Source organism: Notolepis coatsorum (assembly GCF_963971535.1).
Source record: "Notolepis coatsorum genome assembly, chromosome: 9".
In the NCBI taxonomy this organism is placed as follows: Eukaryota; Metazoa; Chordata; class Actinopteri; order Aulopiformes; family Paralepididae; genus Notolepis; species Notolepis coatsorum.
Genome location: NC_140173.1, coordinates 27,780,588 through 27,802,473, shown reverse-complemented (window position 1 = coordinate 27,802,473; position 21,886 = coordinate 27,780,588). Strand labels below are relative to the sequence as shown.

Sequence of the window (21,886 nt, the reverse complement as noted above, 5' to 3'; positions counted from 1 at the left end):
ACCTCCATTATCCCTCACTCCTAACCAGACATCACCATTATAGGCTAGCTTTTATTCTCTCCACCACTTCTAACCACATTAACATTTTGGATTCATTGAGCCCTAGAATTCTTGCTGTTGATATTTCTTGATATATCACATCAAGATATGTAAGAAACCACACTTTCCGGCACATTTTTTCCGGTTGAAACCAACGTGATGCAATCAGTTTTTTAGCTACTGTGATACCCGATAAAACCAATCTTTTTAGTTGTGGGTTCACTGCAAACTCAAAAACATCATTCAATAGCAATACCGCGGGGTGTACAGGTATATTCCAAAATACGAGTATTGATAATTGTTGGGACACATCTTCCCAGAATGCCTTAACTGGTGGGCAGTCCCAATACATGTGCATAAATGTTCCTTCGTCCCCATTTGTACATTGGGAGCATTTGGAGTTTTGTATAAGCCCCATTTTGCACAGCCTTATAGGAGTCAAGTATGTCCTGTGAATATAGTTCAGATTGATTTGTTGATGATCCGGGTTCCTTGATGTAAGTCGGACATTTGCCCAGGCTCCTTGCCAATCAAAGTCATTTTCCAGGTCTGGTATATCCCTCCTCCAGACATTGTCTAGTTGAAGGGTTTCGTACGAGGACGTTAGTAATTGTGAATAAAAACCTGATACAAAACCTCCCAATGTATTTCTGTCATCCCTCTGGTTTTTTTCTTAAGGCGCAATCACATCCCTGATTCCTCACGGCCCCTCCCTAGTTCTGAGACCTCGGAGAGAAGAAACATGTTTTGCTCGCTGACTTCATAAATAAATAAATAAATCAAATTTATATAGCGCCTTTCATAGAACCCAAGGTCGCTTTACAATCAGGACAAAAAATAGGGCAAGGAAAGTAGGGGGGGAGGGGGAAGAGGGGATGAGGGAAAGTAGGGGATAATGGACCTAATTTAATCTAAAACTAACTGATGGGGAAAGCCTTGGTGAAGAGGTGTGTTTTTAGAGCGGATTTGAAGGTGTCCACACTCATGCACGCACACACACACGCACGCGCACACACACACTGTTCCAGACAAACCTGGACCTCCTGCAGACACAGTAAATGTTGTGTTCTCCTCCTCACAACATGAGTGCGTGCGCAGGGTGTGTGACTCCACTCCACTTTCACTGCACAGAAAAGTGCCTTTTTATAGAAACCAATTTTCTCTACTCTGTCTTTTTATCTCTCTCTCACACACAAACTCTCTGTCTCTCGTTCTCTTACTCACTCTATTTCTCTCCCTCTCTCTTTCTCTTTTTCCCTCCCCCCTCTCTCTCTCATTATCCTACTCACAATTTCTCTCCCTCTCTTTCTCTCTCTTTTTTGTCTCTCTCTCTCTGGTTCTCTTACTCACTCTATTTCTCTCTCTTTCTCTCTTTTTTCCCTCCCCCTCTCTCTCTCCCTCTCTTTCTCTTTTTGCCCTCCCCCCTCTCTCTCTATCTCATTATCTTACTCACTATTTCTCTCTCTCCCTTTCTCTCTCTCCCTCTCTATCTCTCCGTCTCTCTCCCTCTCTCTCTCTGTATCTCATTCTCTCTCTATCTCTCTCTGTCTCTCGTTATCTTACTCACTCTATTTCTCTCCCTCTCTCTTTCTCTTTTTTTCCCTCTCTCTCTCTATCTGTTTCTCATTCTCTTACTCACTATTTCTCTCCCTCTCTCTTTCTCTCTTCTTTCCCTCTCTCTCTCTCTCGCTCTCTCTCTCTCTCTCTCTCTCTCTCTCTCTCTCTCTCTCTCTCTCTCTCTCTCTCTCTCTCTCTCTCTCTCTCTCTCTCTCTCTCTCATTATCTTACTCACTATTTCTCTCCCTCTCTTTCTCTCTTTTTTCTGTCTCTCTTTCTCTCTATTTCCTCTCTCTCTTAGACAGGAAATAAGATGAATGAAATGCTTGAATCTTCTCGAGTCCCCCGTCCCTCCAACATAAAAGATGTGTCATTCAATAGAGAGAATATACAGGTCCGAGGCGACACAAGTGGATTCGCTTATTATTATTTTTTATTTGGGCTAAGATAGGGATGCTCGATATTGGCTTTTTTACCGATACCGATATTCCGATATTGTCCAAATCTTAATTTCCGATACCGATACCGATATCAACCGATACCGATATATGCAGGGTTTCCCCCCAAAAAAACGGAATAATTTCAGGTAACTAATCATTTCACTGGATGCATTCAAAAGGCTTTCTAAATGTAAGCATTATCTGTGCAAAATATGATAATTAAAAAAGTTAAAATTAACATTACATATCTCTTGTTGAATTAAACCAACATGCATACTTTTGACAATAAATAAAATAAGAATTGGTTCTTACTTGCTTGCCTGGGTAAATAAAGGTTAAATATATATATATATATTTTTTTAACCGATACCGATATTTTCCGATATCACATTTTACTGCCGATATCGGCCGATAATATCGGTCGGCCGATAATATCTGACATCCCTAGCTAAGACATTAAAAAGGGTATTTTGCTGTTTTCTAACCAGAATCCTGTCGCTCTGCAGTGAGAAGGACGTGACAGTCCTACGTCGAGATAGATAGACGTAAAACGTAGCGTGTTCTACACCGGACACCAGACTGGAGTTGGTGTTGAGAGACGATGTCAATTTGTTTATTTTATTACACAAGTGGAACGTTTCTCCACACAAACGTCAATACTTTTTGTAGGTGTTTTAGGTCCTGGCGATATTTAAGCCAGTGCGTCTTTGCCTCCTCCCACATGGACTGTTTACTTGCAACCCAATCAAACCATGTTTCTACGTAAATTGCCGCCTACATTTCAAGTGCCATCCCCGCTCAAACCTGATTGGTAAATACCACTCGGGACTACCAACGGAAACCAGAACGAAATCTTGTCCCTTGCCTAAGTTTTTTGCGCTCTCATGCAAATATATATAGATGAGTGCCTAGGTGCTATTGTATAGATAACATTCAGCCACTAGATGTTACACTAGACTAGAGCACTAGTATGTAATTTATCCAATCCAGCATTCCATGTGGGGAAATGGGAAGTAGGGAGGGGATGCGTGTATATTTGCCCTAACGGAGTTGCACTTCCGCGTTCGGTTTGCGCAATCTGATTGGCCACTGACGTTTTTTTCAGCGCCAATCGCGTTACTCCTAATAATCGCGCCAGCAGGCTGTTACCCTAACCGTAACCAACTAACCCTAACCCTAACCTTAACCAACTAACCCTAACCTTAACCAACTTCGAAAGAGAGTGACTTCGAAAGAGTCGCCAAGCTTAACCAGTTTGTTAGGAGTAACACGATTGGCGCTGAGAAAAACGTCAGTGGCCAATCAGATCGCGCAAACCGAACGCGGAAGTGCAACTCCGTTAGGGAAAATATACACGTGGAGGGGATACATGCACGCAACATGTAAACAACAACATTCCTTTTGGACCCGGCGTGAAATGGTTAACACGTATTTTTTTACACTTTTTGACCCCAAACGCCCCCCAAAACTTGACAAGTCATGGTGGGAAACCTTCCTGATCATTCCTCATACCTCGTGATAACAGATTCATTAATCAATAATTTCTTGGAGGAGAAAAGCAATACTTGTATCCTGCACCTTTCTAAAAGCTCTGTGGATTTATTATTATCTTTTTTTTTATATAAATGTTATTTATAACACCTTTAATTTTAAAGTTGGAACAAAGATACAGGTATCATTGGAGACTAAACTAATTCTAAGTTAGAATTCTCATGTACTGTATCTGTAAAGGGAGGAACTGGTGCTCTAAAGCATGTCGTTTATACCATGGTGAAGTTAGTTTGATTCTTTTTTTACATAATATTATACATTTACATGTAGTCATTTAGCTGAACGCTTTTATCCAAAGCGACTTACAAGTTCTGTACGACAAGTCAGCAGGAAGTGTACAACTCTATCAGCGGAGTAACAATGTTCGTCAAAATAGTGTTGAACTTGGGTGCTACAGTACTACATAGTAGTAAAGACATTATTAGCATAGTAGTAATATAGGCAAGGAGGATTATTTAGTACCAAAGTGCATGATAGTAAAAGACAGTACAAAAGGTGATACTTTTGGTGATATAATTATACTCCATGTTATCTGTATGTGGTTGAGTGTACATGGTCCTCATTCCAAATGACTGGAAATCTGTTATAGCTTTTTAATTAAATTTGTATTGAAATGTGGACTGTTGGTCAAAAGCTCCATGTAGCGTTATTGTTATTATTGATATTGTGTTGTTTGTTGTTGTAAAACATTTTAAATAAAAAAAATGTATAAAAAAAAAATAAGCTTTTTAATAAGTGAAGCCACAGCCTTATATCCCTGCTTACAGAAGTGTTTCTCTCCCAACAGTTTATCACGACCTTGATTCCACCTTCAAAAGGACGACTCTGCGCATGAAGAAACAGAACAAAGGTGTGTGTGTGTCCCAATAGCATAAACAGACTGACACAGAGAGCAAAGCACTGAAATACTTTGACATGATCCTTTTAATTCTTAGTCTTATCTCTGATTAACTCAATGGACACTCTAAAATATAGGAATACGTGGCAGTGTTTGCAGGGCTATAACTATATTCTATATAGCTATGGATACAATACTATGGCCCATTTGACATCGACTATCGTTCAATATGTGTTAAAGAAATTATTTTTTCATCCATACATTCCCGTTTTATACCGTGGTGACTATGACTTTAGTTTTAGAGTAATCCTGTCTAATCCCAGAAAACTACGCTATGCAGCAATACGTGCAATTCACTAAACACGTTGCCGTTTCTCGCCTGTACACGCTACTATTTCAAAATCACATCTATATTATCGGTATTATGTTTCATCATGAATGCATGAAAGGGTGGGGGGGGGGTAGTTTTTTGATGCTTTGATCGTCACCAACGGCACACGTTGTGGAGTCAAATACACACATATATTATGATCGAAGTGAAATCATGGTTGGATCACAGCAGGATTGATATCATATAGTCAGAGAAAGGTGATTTTCTTTTACCGGTAATAAATATATAAATCATAGACTATACAGAGTCAGACATACACTTAATCATAAACTAAATCATTCATCACAGCAGTAGACGCTGGCTCGTTCACTGACTCTCACCCACTCTGCCATAGAGATGTCTGCCATAGAGATCACACTGAAATTATAGATAGCATTCCAAGCAGTCATGAAAACAAGTGATGTGTATTTGTGCAAGATCAGTCTAACATATTCTCTCTCTCTTCTATCTCTCTATGTCTCTGACTCTCCCTGTCTCTTTCTCTCTCTCTCCCTCTCTCACTCCATCTCTCTCTCCCTCTCTCACTCCGTCTCTCCCTCTTTGTCCGTCTCTCCCTCTCTGTCTCTCTTTCTTTCTCTCCATCTCTCTCTTTCTCTCTTTCTCTCTTCTTTCTTTCTATCTCTATCTTTCTCTCTCTCTCTGTCTCTCTCTTGCTTCCTCTCTATCTCCCTCTATCTCTCTATCCCTCCCTCTCAATCTATCTCTCTCTCCCCCTCACTCTATATATATCTCTGTCTCTCTCTCTCTCTCTCTCTCTCTCTCTCTCTAGGCTATGGTCTCCGTTGCCATCGTGCTCTCATCACTCTGTCTAAGCTCATTGGTATAAAGGACATGTATGCTAAGGTGGAAGGATCCGTGAACCCACTGAACATGACCAGAGCCTTCTTCACTGGCCTGGCCCAGCAGGTACCATGTCCTCCCTCCTGATGTGTTGTATAGAGGTAGTGAACATCACCAGAGTTTTCTTCACTGGCCTGGCCCAGCAGGTACCATGTCCTCCCTCCTGATGTGTTGTATAGAGGTAGTGAACATCACCAGAGTTTTCTTCACTGGCCTGGCCCAGCAGGTACCATGGTCTCCCTCCTGATGTGTTATATAGAGGTAGTGAACATCACCAGAGTCTTCTTCACTGGCCTGGCCCAGCAGGTACCATGTCCTCCCTCCTGATGTGTTATATAGAGGTAGTGAACATCACCAGAGTCTTCTTCACTGGCCTGGCCCAGCAGGTACCATGTCCTCCCTCCTGATGTGTTATATAGAGGTAGTGAACAAAACAGGTTTACACTGTAGAACAGGGGCAGACTGGCAACAAAAAGCAGCCCGGGAATTTGCGATAAAGCGGACCCCATTTGTCCGAAATAACATATCAATTTGAAAATACATCAAGGTAATCAATCAATCAATCAACGAATCATCAAATAACAAAACACAATCTGCTAATTTACCTTTGTGTCAAGTTAATATGCAAGACAAAGGGTCTCGTTTTCAAATGTTTTTCTTTCATATATTTGTGCATACAGAACATATCTATGATCCAATTACTTTTAAACTCTGTTGTGCAGTGGCACTGGTTGGTCGTCACATACACCTGTCTCCCTCCTCCAACCTCTCCGTGTCTCGCTCTGCCTCAGGTTCATCTGTTTGTTTAAATTGCATAAAACAGACATTAGGACAACATCATTTGGACAGTTGGTTGACATGTGCATCAAATATAATTTAGCATTCATTAAATTCATGATGAATAGTCCATCTGAACATACTACCGGTATGCATTGGTGAGTGATGCTCTAATTCACTTTACACAATGGCACTCAATATTGCACCTGTAGTTTCTTTACGATGGTGGTTCCTGCAAAGGCCTCTCCCTCCTCCATCCTTTCCCTTTATTTTTCTGACTCAGGCTCACCTGTTTGTTTAAATTGCATTTAAACAAACTTTAAACAAAACAAAATTGCATCATTTTGGACTGTTTGTTGCCAACTATTGAATAGGATAGGACTTAGCAACATATTTTGCATTAATTGTAACTAGCACTAGCAGGCAAAAATAAATATTGCTGAATTATTTTATTGAAGTTAAATAATAGCAAAGTTACAGTAACTTGTTGATGGGTCAGAATACTGGGAGAAAGCTTAGCTAGCAAAAATAATATTCATAATAATAATGACTTTTATTTATAACGTGCATTTCTCAAACCCAATGCGCTATCTAAAGCTGAAAAGCTAACGTAGCGTTAGTTATCAGCTGGTAGGCATCAGCCGGTAGCTAGCCACCTCTCGCCAGCGACCGGCTATCCTAGCCAACATGACCTTAAACTTAGTAAATTATCTAGTAAATTATCTAGGCAAATAACCAAACCTGCGGCGGGATTCTAGCATAGCAAAAGGAGACAGTTTTAAATAAAGGACAACATAAACATAATTTTTGGCTTTCGTTTATTTAGCTAGCTAGCTTTTCAGATGACTAGCTAGTAAAGTGAATTGTATGTGACACAGCACCTCTCTCTCTCTCCACTCTGCTTTGTCCCTGCTTTCTCTCCACTTACCTCAACCATCACCACCAACAGAAACTGATTTAGGACTGAACATTATACATTAATAACATTAATAAATAACATTATTATTATTATTATGGGAGTAACAAGGTTGGACAAAATAAAAAATGTCTACATCAGAGGAACAGCCCATGTTGAGCAGTTCGGACAGAAAGTGAGAGAGGCAAGACTGAGATGGTTTGGACATGCGAGGAGGATGGAGGTGGGGTACATCGGGAGGAGGATGGTGGAGATGGAGCTGCCAGGAAAGAGGAGGAGGGGAAGGCCCAAGAGGAGGTTTATGGACACAGTGAAGGAGGACATGCGGGCAGTGGGCGTGACGGAGGACGATGCAGAGGACAGGAACAGATGGAAACGGATGATCCGCTGTGGCAACGCCTGATGGGAAAAGCTGAGAGAAAAAGAAGAAGAAGAACATTAATAAATAACATTACGTTATTTTTTAACATTTCGCGGCATCTTCCAGAAAACATTTTCTCGTTTTTTTTTTTTTTTTTTTTGCTTTTTCAGCGCAAAAAGGAACGTAATCCTGGTCAGAACAATGGCGCAGACTACAATATATCTGCATTTGTTAGCCATGCTAGCAATCTAATCAACCCATGCCAAAGCTAGATACGTGAAAGGTGAAAGACTCGCACTCACAGCCATGCTGATTTGGCTAAATGACATCCAGCCGTTTTCGTTTGAAACTACTTTTAGTCAAGGGAGTGTCATGGTTTCTCCATAGTGCCCCATTTTAGTGTTAGTCAGGGGAGTGCCATGGTTTCTCCATAGAGCTGTGAATCAAATGTCAAGTTAGACTGCGCTCTCAAGATTCGACACTGGGTGCTGAAATTCCATTAAGTATTATATAAAAAAGAAGCAGTGAAGCTAGACCAGCACTCTCAGGTTCAAGACTTTAATGGCAGCCTGAAACAAACATGTTTCGGAATTACATATTCCTTCGTCAGTCAAGCTATAACACTGACGAAGGATTATGTAATTCCGAAACATGTTTGTTTCAGGCTGCCATTAAATTCTTGAACCTGAGAGTGCTGGTCTAGCTTCACTGCTTCTCCATAGAGCTCCATTATACTGTTAGTCAGGGGAGTGCCATGGTTTCTCCATAGAGCCCCATTATACTGTTAGTCAGGGGAGTGTCATGGTTTCTCCATAGAGCCCCATTATACTGTTAGTCAGGGGAGTGTCATGGTTTCTCCATAGAACCCCATTATACTGTTAGTCAGGGGAGTGTCATGGTTTCTCCATAGAGCCCCATTATACTGTTAGTCAGGGGAGTGCCATGGTTTCTCCATAGAGCCGAAAAAAGTAGTAGAACGCGCTCACCTCACTAGACTTGACACTGGGTGCTGTAACCTCTGATATCATACATAAAACAATGTCCAGGCACGCACTCCAGGTTTTTCCAAATTTATTGGCAGCCTGTAATCATGACGTTTTGGTGTGAACACACCTTCTTCAGAATGGCTTGCATGAAGGGTAAGTGACCCTAGTATATACAAGTCAAACAGGAAGTGACAACATAGAAAGTGACAACACATTCCCACAAGAGATCTGCAAAAAAGTACCAAATACCACTTACAAGCACACCCTTTTCAGAATTATGTAAATCAAAAAGAAGCGTGTAAATCAAAAAGAAACAGTAAATCACAAAGAGATATATCTATATATAGTTATATATATTTTATACAGAGTAGGCCTACATCTTAAACTCTAAACATAAACACTCATGACCCATATAAGCCATCTTTCAATTATAAATATAAAGAATGATAAATGAAAATAGTAAACAATCGAATGAAATTAAATAATCAAATGAAACAGGTCAAAACATTTTCCTCATTGAGGCCTCTAGGCTCTAGAAGACAATCCAGAAAATGAATATAAAAACATTCCCTTTGTAGCAAGAGCCTGTCTCTGTCGCCGCCTCTTGGTGGTCTCAAGACCTGCTCTATACCCATGTATTTTAAGCCAGAAATATCATGTCCTAACTTATTAAAGTGCCTTGCAACTGAAGACTTCTCGTAATTTCATCTTATAGAACATTTGTGCTCCGAAATTCGATTTTTAAAACGTCTTCTTGTTTTTCCAACATAGTAAAGGTTGCAAGGACATTTAAGCAAGTAAACAACAAAATCAGAATTACAGGTAATCCGGCCTCTAACAGCGATACTCCTACCTGTACTTGGTTGTAAATAAAATGTCTCTTTAATCATGCCATGACATTGGGTACAAGACAAACATGGAAAATTGCCATTTGGAATATTAGCCATAAAATGGGTAAATTTTTTGGGAAAATCTGTTTTAACTAACTGGTCCCTTAAGTTAGGTTGCTGTTTGTAGAAGTATTTGGGTGGTTCCTGGAACACACCTCCGATCTTAGGATCTGACTTTAAAATGTACCAGTATTTGTTCACAATATCACGCATATCTCTAGAAATAGGGCTGAAGGTGGACACCAATGCTACTGAGTTGCTTTTTACTTTGTCTTTATGTGTAAAAAGGGATTGTCTGTTTATCTGTTTAGTTTTATTAAGATAATTCTCAATAAGGGCCTCACTATATCCTCTAGATCTAAAGTTCTGACAAAGCTCCTTGGCTTGTGTATCAAAAATGTCATCTGTATTACAGATATGTTTATATCTCAAAATCTGACTAAATGGAAGGCTCCTCTTGAGCTCTGGTGGGTGATAACTGCTATAATGGAGAAACGAATTTCGATCAGTCTCTTTTTTGAAAACTTCGGTATGGACAATATTGTCTCTCTTTTTCACCAATACATCGAGGAATGCTATGGAATGTGAATCATAATTCATAGTAAACTTAATAGTCTCTCTCTGAGAGTTGAACTCTTCCAGAGCCTCTTTAGTGCCTGACCATACAACAAATAAATCATCAATATACCTCCAATAGGCTTTAATGTGTCCAACATATGGATTATTATTGAAAATACATTCAGACTCAAACTTCGACATAAAACAGTTGGCCATATTAACCGCTACCGGGCTGCCCATAGCTAGGCCTCTTTTCTGTAAATAATATTGATCCTGAAAATGAAAATAATTCTTATTAAGGACTTCCTGAGTCAATGATATTAATGCCTCAGTAGAGGGATGTAGCTCTATTCTCTGATCCAAATAATATCTACATGCACTTAACCCATCAATATGTGGGATGGATAAACTAGAAACATCCATAGTACACAAAATATCGGTAGCTTCTATACTGCACTCATACAGCTTACTTAGAAAGTCGGTAGTGTCCTTTAAATAACCTTGTAAGTGGTATTTGGTACTTTTTTGCAGATCTCTTGTGGGAATGTGTTTTCCATAGAGCCCCATTATACTGTTAGTCAGGGGAGTGTCATGGTTTCTCCATAGAGCCCCATTATACTGTTAGTCAGGAGAGTGTCATGGTTTCTCCATAGAGCCCCATTATACTGTTAGTCAGGGGAGTGTCATGGTTTCTCCATAGAGCCCCATTATACTGTTAGTGAGGGGAGTGTCATGGTTTCTCCATAGAGCCCCATTATACTGTTAGTGAGGGGAGTGTCATGGTTTCTCCATGGTGCTCCAGATACATGAAACAAACTACAGAAATGTATTTTTTAAACAATTTAAATAATGATCTTAACTCATTGACTGCCACGCTGTTTTTCCATCTTTACTCCATGGTGCCAGCTTTATTGACCATTTTCACGATGTTTGCGGACCCATCGTATATTCTATATTATAGCTATGGAGACAATAGTATGGCTCATTTGACAGGCACTATTTATAGTCCAACAGGGACAAACCAGTCCATTTCTACATACTTCTGTTTGTGCTCTATTCCATGCTAAACATCGCCCCGTTTCAATATAATCCAGTCTCGTTTTCTAGATCGTGAGATATGACGTGTTATATGCATATGCGCAAATCGTTCGGATTGATCGCCTGAAACCTATATTATTTCCAAATCAAAGGTATATACCATATAGATCATAGGTGTCAAACTCACGGCCTGCGGGCCAAATGCGGCCCGCCACGTCATTTGATGTGGCCCCCCAAGAGCTCCAGTTAAAAAAAAAAAAAAAAAAAATTTACATTAATCTTGAGTTAAAAAATAGCGGTGTTAAAATAATTGTGGGTTAATGCGTTAATAAAGCTTTGACAGCCTTAGTTATTACACATTCTTACACATACATGTGTGTTGAACATCTGAGGTATTGATGAAGTAACAAAGGAAAAACGCCAAAAGCACTTACTCCTCAGACATTCTTTGACAATTTTACAGCCCAAAATACAAAAAAGATCCAGGCGGAATAGGTAACAAAGGGTTGAAGAAATATTGTCTGAACTGTCAGATGCAAGCTGGCTGTGTGACATAACCGAGCATCTCGCTCAATTGAATAAGAAGCTGTAGGGACGCAAACAAGTCCCACCCAAAACTTGACCAATATAGTTGTGAACTGAGACAACCCTTATTTTGTTATTTTTGAGTACAGTTACAGTTGTGTGTTCATGCAGACACATAATAGCAATTTCATTACGAATTGAAAATGGGGGACCCTGATGTAAACAAGTCGAAAGTCTTTCTCTGGTCTGCATCCCCTTAACAATTGTGTGTATTGAGCTGTACTAGTCTGTACCCATTCTGCAATCTGTTAATTAAAGTTAATTATTAATTAAAGTTAATCTTCCATTAGTTGGATGTATGGCCTCTGCAAGGTTGTGTGCAGCCATTTGTTTTTGTAACATCTGCTACATCTGTCCCACGTGTTCTTTGCAGCTGACAGGTGTTAGTTCTGCCCCTCTTGACTGTGACAAAAAGGTTTTGAACAAACTTAATGTCATAGCTTGTATTTGATGATATTCTTCTTTGTTATTTACTTGAATGGTTTGATCATTGATTGATGGAGTAATATGGGGTTCTGATAAACAAAAATAATTTGTTAAAATAACATAAGCTAACATATATTTTTACATCTATGCAAATGCATATGCAATATGTATAACTTGAATAAGTAATAAATACAGAAACAACATGTTTAACCATATGTAAATGAGTAGCTACATTTATTTTACATTACATTAACATTTATACGGTCTTTGGCCCTTTGAGGGCAACCATAATGCTGATGTGGCCCTCTGTGAAAATGAGTTTGACACCCCTGATATAGATGTTTCTTCACAAAGTCATCAAGGGGGGGTGTTGTTTTACGAAGCTGCGATCGTTACCAAAAGCATGTTTTAGGTTTGGTAAAATATGACGCTGTGATCAATACAAAAGCATGTTTCAGGTTCGGTAAAATAGACCTAAAATAGACCATACCTTTGTCAGAAGGTACTCCAAAATGAATAATCGCAGTAGTTCCATTGCGATCGCCATTACTGGTGTCCATTGGGCCTGGCTATAATACGGGAAACAATAGGTTTCAGGCGAGCAAATCGGCGACAGATGGCTGTGTGCTGATTAACTTTGAGGGGGAGGGGATTCCTACAGTCGGAGGTACTGAGGCACTGAGAGGCAACTGAGGAGCTAGTGACTCTGGCTAGAATAGGGTTAGAGACTTTTGTATTATGTTCAAAAGATAGGCGATACTGCCACCTGTCGAGATTCGATCGCCATTGCAATTATAACGTAGGCAGCGGTGCCAGGGAGACACAGGCAGGTCCGTGCAAGTGTTTAGAATGGGGAAAATTCATCTAAAAAGGATCTAAACCCGAACTATCTTGGGTTTGGCGCTCAACGCTTGGATTTGAAACCCGAGAAATCTCGGGTTTGGCGCAGAATGAGTTAAGCCTCCCCGTTTAAGCATGTATTAGTTTTAACTAATGATTATAAGAAATTAGGTTTGAATTGATTATCGTTTTTGTTTGTCTTTTTTAATGTTTTTTTTGTTAGTTTCTTTGGTAAATAAGAGCCTCCCTCAATCATTTAAATCAATGTTTGAGTGAATTCGTAGTGGGGAACGAGCTGCCGGTGGACCTCTAGGAGCTAGTGACTCTGGCTAGAATAGGGTTAGAGACTTTTGTATCTGGCTACATTGAAAAAGAAGAGGCCAGTGTGTAAAATGAAGCATCATGAGAATCAGAATAATGAAAGACCCCCACCACCCCAACCACACCCTGTTCAAGCTGCTGCGGTCAGGCAAGCGCCTACGGTCACACGCTGCGAGAACAGAGAGACTCTGGCTCAGCTTCTTCCCCCAGGCCATCAGAACACTGAACTCTCCACTCACAAGTACACATGAGCACATGCAGACACACACACACACACACAACACTCATGCGACAATCACTTTAAACAAATTGTCACTTTAAAAAAATAGAAAGTCACTTTAAAAGGAAGGAGGTACTGTATAGTATAGTTTAGATACATTAAGGGTGCTTTCACACCAGAGCTGTTTGGTCCGGACTATCGGACCAGAATTCGATAGTCCGCTTTTTTGGGGTGGTGTGAATGCGCAGTCGAACTCTGGTGCGGACCAAACACGCGAACTCTGGTCCGCCAAAAAACATAGGTCTCGGTTCGCTTCATCGGACCAAACGCGAACCAAATATAGGAAGTCACCTGATAAACTGTGCATCTTGGGTAGAACTACCGACCAGCCAAGACGCTGCTGCGCGCTGATACACCTATACTGTAGAAGGAAGAAAAAAACACTGCGGCGTGCGGCATTCACTGCAAAACAAGCACACTGTAAACATGTCTCGTGGACAGACTTGGGCGAATGATGAAGTGAAAGCCCTGATCGACATATGGGCAGAAGACCAAATAAAACAGCTGCTTGTGGGCACTCACAAAAACAACGAGGTGTACACGTTGTTTAGCGAGAGGATGGCGGTAATGGGTTATAATCGAACGATGGATCAATGCCACGTCTCTTCTACTATCACGCTTCTTGCGGCTGTTTGTGTTTTCACGGATTTCACTTCCTGAAGGGGAGGGATTTCCACTCTCCATTGTGTCCAATAGACAAGCGCCCTTTTTGACCGTGTGACATTGTTCAGAAAGTTTGGTGCGCTTGACAAATTGCAATGTGAATGCAGACGAACCAAATGACGAATGCAACAATGTTGCAACTTCACCACCAGAACCGGACCGAGTCCACCAAAACTATATGTGAAAGCACCCTAAGAGTTAAAAATTGTAAACTGTACTGTATATTGTATAGTAGTGTATATAGGAACCAGTTTCTCAGGAACTTAGCATGTCTTTTTTTTTTACCATGCATAACTTGTCTTACCTATTTAATTTTTCTATGCCTATTTTTATTATTGTATTTTGCACAATCAATGCGGGCATGACCACCCACATTTCACTGTATGCCCTGGTATGTATGTGACAAATAAACCTCTTGATTCTTGATCATGACAGCTCAGTTTTAGGAGTGCACCAGGTTTTACCTCTCAGAACCAGCCAGATGGTTGGACATGTCTCACAGCGCTGGTCTTAGCTCAACCTGACAACAATCTGTCCCGTTTGTTGTTGTTTTCTTCCCTCCTCGGTTTTCTAATTGACTCAACTGGTGCCATTGTCTGCTCTCAGCTGTTCTGTTCCGAGCCACATTACAGTTTAAATATTCTTGCTGACAGTTCTTATCTAGGGTGACTTTACAATTAAACCTTTTTGCCAACATTTCTTATCTAGGGTGACTTTACAATGAAACCTTCTTGCTGACATTTCTTATCTAGGGTGACTTTACAATAAAATCGTATTGCTTGCATTTCTTATCTAGGGTGACATTACAATGAAACCTTCTTGTTCACATTTCCTATCTAGCGTGTTAATCGCATAGTAGGCTCATAGGCTGTGATTAATCGCACTTAATGCAAATTTAGAGGTGCTATAGATAACATGCTTTATATTTATTGGTAAGGAATTTGCACTACAACTCATACCTCATTACACCTTACTGTAAATTGTACCAAAATTGTACCTCATCCCATTTCTGCATTGTACTGTATATTGTATTGTAACTCAGGTGCCTTCCACATGGGGAGATGGGACATAGGGAGGGGATACGTGCACGGAACGTCATTGATTTTGGACCCGCCAACAAATGTACACGTTAATGTTGACAGCTGTAGTTATCAGCTTTCCTTCCCTCCCTTTCTCTCTCTCATGTTCAGGAAACCCACCAGAAGTTGGCAGAGAGGAAAGATCTCCACGTGGTGGAGTACCAGCCGGAGCGCGGGCCGCTGCCCATCGTGGTGGCGAGCCCGTCGAGCGGGGCGGGACCAAAACCCGAGCCCGAAGACGAGATCCCCAACACCCGTCTGCACTGGGCCGACGTGCGCGCCGCGCAGGGCAGCAAGCGTTCGGTCTGGGCCGGCGTCAAGCGCACCATCTGGTGATGTGCCCCCCCCCCCCCCCCCCCCGATAACCGGACAGAGCGCTTTCATAACCGGACCAGCAGCTCAATGGGCTCAACCGGATCCAGGACCGCCGGGCAGGGTTGTTGTGTTGTTTTGGACTAGCTTTGGTTTGATCCAGTTGGATCGAGATAGCATGCCCTACACCAGGCCTGGCAGTCAACCTCCCCCTTAACACTTTGAGTGCCAGCGACGTGTAATGTCGTATTTTCATGCCCCCCGTTGAGTGCCGACGACGCGAATTGTCGTTTGATTTTTTTATTAGCGATCTGAATTCATATTTCATCAACCGAGTCTCCCGTTGGTACAGCAGACCCTCTAGGAGCTCAGATGGGAAAATACTGCCCCCTATCGTCTATCCCTGTGTAACTGCAGGCCATTCGATTATACTGGTGGATCTGTGTGGGGGGAGCCAACTAGCTCCATTATGCTGGCGAGGGATCTGATGAACATGGAAGTGATCGCGAGTTGGAAAGCAGCCTGGAATATATATTTACAGCAGCCAATAATCAATCAATAAACGCGATCGATATTTGGAATGGCGATCAGGAATTGGAATAATCTTTTTGGAGAACATCTGATCTAAGGTAAGGAGTCTGTTACCAGTTTTAGGATAATCAGAGCTGTATTCACTGAGATAACAGCATGTCCCGTATGTGTATATGTGTGTGTGTGTGCGCGTTGAGGAAATGATCGATTTCTCAGCTCGCTTCTATAGCGTGCATAAGTACACATATACTATCGATAATCTAGCGTTTATTTGAAAACGATTCATAAATAGGTAGACAAATGACAACGTGTCTAGTGTATTCGAGAGTATTCCAATAAATGCCGTTTATGAGGGAATCTTTCTATTTTCCGGACATTTTCGAGAAAACGATAGCTTTTCGAAATGCTATAAAAAGGATATCAACCGATTAAAAAAACAATCCGTTTCGACAATGTTGACTGCAAACAAGTCATTGATAAGCGATGGGTAGATTAGACACATAGCCATAATTTAAAACATAGATTATGCGTTTTTAACGCTAACATTGAAGTGGATGATGGCATTCAAGGGGGTAAAAAGGAAAACACAGCCGGCACTGAATGTGTTAAAGGTGGGGTAGGCAATTTCAGAGAATTGAGTAAAAGTGAGCTTATATATCCAGCAGAAATAGCAACGTTAAGGTGAAATAAAAAAAATTATATTGTCTGTACTTTTCGACAAGGAAAGTGTTAGTTCGTGTTAGTTTTTCGATGTAACACCACTAGGCAGGCCAAAAAGAAATCTGATTTGTTGTTAAAATCGGGCAACCAATCAGGTGTTTTGGGGAAATATTTGTAATTGTTTATTTATTTTATTTATAAATCCATCTTAAAGCTGCTGCTGGTGTAATGCAGAGCTCGCTCAGTTTCTGCACGACGTGTAAAGCTCACATTTGGCTCATTCCTCTGAGATGGCCTACCCCACCTTTATCGTGATCAAAATATAATGTAGATATATAAATCCATGGTTTTCTATGAGTGGATAGCTTCCTGGTGTCTGGTGTTAGAGAACGATTAGATCAGAACGCTGGTCCAGTCAAAGCCCTGCTGCAGAAATATGGTTCATGAGATCTGTCCGGAGGGTTTGAGTGAACTTACTGACTGGAGACCTGTAATGAAAAGCTTTGGTCTGGTCACAGGCATCTGTTTTGTACATAAAAAGCAACGCAAATTTGCTCATTTTGTCAGTAAGAATATTTGTATCCGTGCTCATATGATCCGTGAAGAAATAAAGTATGAGAAGATACACGTGTGTTTCAGAACGATTTCTATCTTCATTCATTCACCAGAGGGATTGACTGGATTTCATTTTTTATTTAAAGGGGACATTATTGTGATCTGGGACTGGTCTTGATCTGGGACTGGTCTTGCTCTGTTGATTATTGGATGCTGACTCGACATTATTTTCCTTCCAATCTTAAAGGAACACGGCAACTTTTTGGGAAATTAGCTTATTTGCCATCTACCCTGGAGTTAGACAAGCAGATGCATACCCGTTTCCTCTCTGTGCATGCATTAGGCTTAGGGAACAGCCACACTGTTAGCCTAGCGTCATTCACTGGAAGTAGGTGTGCCAGTGTAGCCTCATGAAATACACTCCAAATGCAGCCTAATTTAACATCTAACTAAATTGATGTTGATACATAATGATGTTGTTGCAATGCATAGACCCAATACCGAGTATCTGACCTGACATGTGCGGAATGGACCCTCCAGAAACGTGCCCACGTGACCTAGTTTAGGTCCCAAGACACAACCTATAGTTTAAACAAGGACACGTCACAGATGCAAAGCCCACCTCCTCTGAGCCACCACTAGGGGCAGAGTGGTTAACCGCGAGTGAGTTAACAAATGAGTGAGTGGCCGTGGTAGTCTATAGATGGCCGTTGGCTAAAAACACTGGATGAAACACTGAGACAAACAAGCAGGAAACCTGTGATGTGCTGCGGTCAATTTGGCTGATGGAAATCATTTCTACTGTGTCTTGCTGCCTGGATCTGGATACAGTATGTGCTGAGCACTGGATCAATTACAGTATGTGCTGATCACTGGATCAATTATCTATATGTCCAGACAGAACAAACCCCATTGAGGAGTCAGGGACTGCATGGAGGGGTCAGGGACTGAATGGTGGGATCAGGGACTGCATGGGGGGGATCAGGGACTGCATGGAGGGGTCAGGGACTGCATGGGGGATCAGGGACTGCATGGAGGGGTCAGGGACTGCATGGAGGGGTCAGGGACTGCATGGGGGATCAGGGACTGCATGGAGGGGTCAGGGACTGCATGGGGGATCAGGGACTGCATGGGGGATCAGGGACTGCATGGGGGATCAGGGACTGCATGGGGGGTCAGGGACTGCATGGGGGGGATCAGGGACTGCATGGTGGGTCAGGGACTGCATGGTGGGTCAGGGACTGCATGGTGGGTCAGGGACTGCATGGTGGGTCAGGGACTGCATGGGGGGTCAGGGACTGCATGGAGGGGTCAGGGACTGCATGGTGGGGTCAGGGACTGCATGGAGGGGTCAGGGACTGCATGGTGGGTCAGGGACTGAATGGGGGGTCAGGGACTGCATGGAGGGTCAGGGACTGCATGGGGTGTCAGGGACTGCATGGAGGGGTCAGGGACTGCATGGTGGATCAGGGACTGCATGGAGGGGTCAGGGACTGCATGGAGGGGTCAGGGACTGCATGGGGGGGTCAGGGACTGTATGGAGGGGTCAGGGACTGCATGGGGGGGTCAGGGACTGCATGGGGGGTCAGGGACTGCATGGTGGGGTCAGGGACTGCATGGTGGGGTCAGGGACTGCATGGTGGGGTCAGGGACTGCATGGTGGGTCAGGGACTGCATGGTGGGTCAGGGACTGCATGGTGGGTCAGGGACTGCATGGGGGGTCAGGGACTGCATGGTGGGTCAGGGACTGCATGGAGGGTCAGGGACTGCATGGTGGGTCAGGGACTGCATGGAGGGGTCAGGGACTGCATGGTGGGTCAGGGACTGCATGGAGGGGTCAGGGACTGCATGGTGGGTCAGGGACTGCATGGTGGATTAGGGACTGCATGGTGGATCAGGGACGGAATGGGGGGTCAGGGACGGAATGGGGGGTCAGGGACTGCATGGGCGGATCAGGGACTGCATGGTGGGTCAGGGACTACATGGTGGGTCAGGGACTGAATGGTGGGTCAGGGACTGCATGGTGGGTCAGGGACTGCATGGAGGGGTCAGGGACTGCATGGTGGGTCAGGGACTGCATGGTGGGGTCAGGGACTGCATGGTGGGTCAGGGACTGCATGGCGGATCAGGGACTGCATGGAGGGGTCAGGGACTGCATGGAGGGGTCAGGGACTGCATGGTGGGTCAGGGACTGCATGGTGGGTCAGGGACTGCATGGAGGGGTCAGGGACTGCATGGAGGGGTCGGGGACTGCATGGTGGGTCAGGGACTGCATGGAGGGGTCAGGGACTGCATGGGGGGGTCAGGGACGGAATGGGGGATCAGGGACGGAATGGGGGGTCAGGGACGGAATGGGGGATCAGGGACGGAATGGGGGGTCAGGGACGGAATGGGGGGTCAGGGACGGAATGGGGGGTCAGGGACGGAATGGGGGATCAGGGACGGAATGGGGGATCAGGGACGGAATGGGGGGTCAGGGACGGAATGGGGGATCAGGGACGGAATGGGGGGTCAGGGACTGCATGTGGGGTCAGGGACTGCATGGTGGGGTCAGGGACTGCATGGTGGGGTCAGGGAGTGACTGGAGAGTGAAAGCCTTGAAGGGAAAACGGTCATGGCTATCGTAGCTCAGACCTGGGTAAAATATATAATATATATATTTATCTAAACGGATTGAGGTATACTTCATCTAGCTAGGTTGCCAGACACTCAAATAACTTCTGAGATAAAGATATAAGTTCAATTAGGCACTATTTAAGATAATGAAGATAATGTTATGGTTGTGGGTTAGGGTAAATGAATTAAGATTATACACGGTTTTGTAAGGGGTTTTGGGTTAGGTATATTGTGATGAAGGCTATGTTTAAGGGTAAGAGAATGAGCATAAGCCATTTAGCAAAATGTCCTCACAAGTGTGTGTGCGGGTCTTATGTGTTTGTGTGTGTGTGTGTGTACTGACTCAGAGTGTAGTTTCCTCTTTCAACCACGTGGTGGTGCTGTTGGTTTGCCCCATAAGGAAGGAACTCTAGATTCACAGACTGCATACAGGTCAAACAATTATAGTACAGTAGAAAAGTACAAATAAAAATAGGCAGTGTAAACAATAAACAATGTAATTCACTTTGAGTATGCTCATTTGAGCAAGTAGGCAGTGTAAATCAAGGTGCAGATGAGGGTCTGTATGCCCTTTCAATTATATTTGCATTACAATAAATATAGTTAAAATAGACACTTTAATCTAATACTATGAGTAAGTAACTATACAGTATACACAGGTGCAGTATGCATAAGGTACGTAGTGGGCAAGGCGCTCGCCACAAAATGCTGGAGACGCTGGGCTCGTCAGTTCGAGCCCAGCGCTCCACATTTGCTTTCAGTTTAGCTGGTCGTTCGTACTAATACAATAGGGGGTGGGAAACTGATGGGTGGGGATCGGGCGTTGTGGACAGCGACTCCTACAGGTCGGTTGGTGCGCCTGCGCAGTAGAATCAGGAAGTGTCGGGGGCAGCGTGAGCCTCCCATGCGTTACTCCTCGCCACTGAGAGATCGAGCTGCGCAGGTGAAAAGATGCGACTGCTGTTACCTCAAGTACCGGAGGGGACTTGTGCTATGTATGACTTTGTCCACATTGCAGCCGGCTTGTGGGAGGCAAGAAACAGCGTCCGTGACAGGGGAGGGTTGAATTGGATGATACGAAATTGGGATGGGAGAAAATATAGAAAGTGGATCAAAAAAAAAAAAAAGTACGTATGGTGTGATATACTTCATACATTATACCATGTCTGTTTAGGTAGTCCGTTTAGGTGGGAGTCAGACACACTCAGTAATCGTAGTTCCTAGTTTCAAGTTTCTTTAATAGTTGTCATACAGAAGTACAGAATACTTTTATACAAAATACTTCTTTCTGTTACGCTCCAGAGACTGCTAGACAAAAGATAAGTATGAAATAAAATAAAATAGTATAGCATGTAAAAATAGAAGTCACGTACGTAGACAGTGTTCAGTATATACATATGTACAATACAATGTTTGATGCAGAATAGAGTAACTGAGTTACCATACAATATACAATATACTATGCAATAAAATATACTAATATACAATACTATATAGTGCAAAGCAGAAGTGGGATGAGGTACAATTTAGGTACAATTTACAGTAAGGTGTACTGAGGTATGGGTTGTAGTGCGAATCCTTTACCAATAAATATAAAGTGTGTTTAGGTGTCCTAGTAGTTGAATGTCTGGCAGCGGTCCCTGCCCACTGTTGTGGAGCCTGATGGCCGCTGGTACGAAGGACTCACTGGCCGAGGCGGTTAGTTGAGTGTCGGGGGGGGGGGGGGGGGGGGGGGGGGGGGTGTATGAGTCTGTGACTGAACATGCTTCTCATCTTGACTAGCTCATCGTAGATTCTCCAGGATAGCAGCCAGCTTCCTTCTCATCCCCCTCTGCC

The 21,886-nt window shown here is 42.8% G+C and overlaps 1 protein-coding gene across 1 annotated transcript in view; it reads left to right on the top strand.

Annotated features, from left to right (window-relative positions):
• mrps5 (mitochondrial ribosomal protein S5) overlaps nt 1–17,493 on the top strand; it is a 119,033-nt gene extending 101,540 nt beyond the window's left edge. Inside the window, exons 10-12 of the mRNA XM_084321064.1 lie at nt 4,375–4,437; nt 5,586–5,722; nt 15,488–17,493. Coding sequence (XP_084177190.1) covers nt 4,375–4,437; nt 5,586–5,722; nt 15,488–15,712 — 425 coding nt within the window. The 3' untranslated portion in view covers nt 15,713–17,493. The remainder of the gene's footprint in view (nt 1–4,374; nt 4,438–5,585; nt 5,723–15,487) is intronic.
• Nucleotides 17,494–21,886: the final 4,393 nt, after the last annotated feature.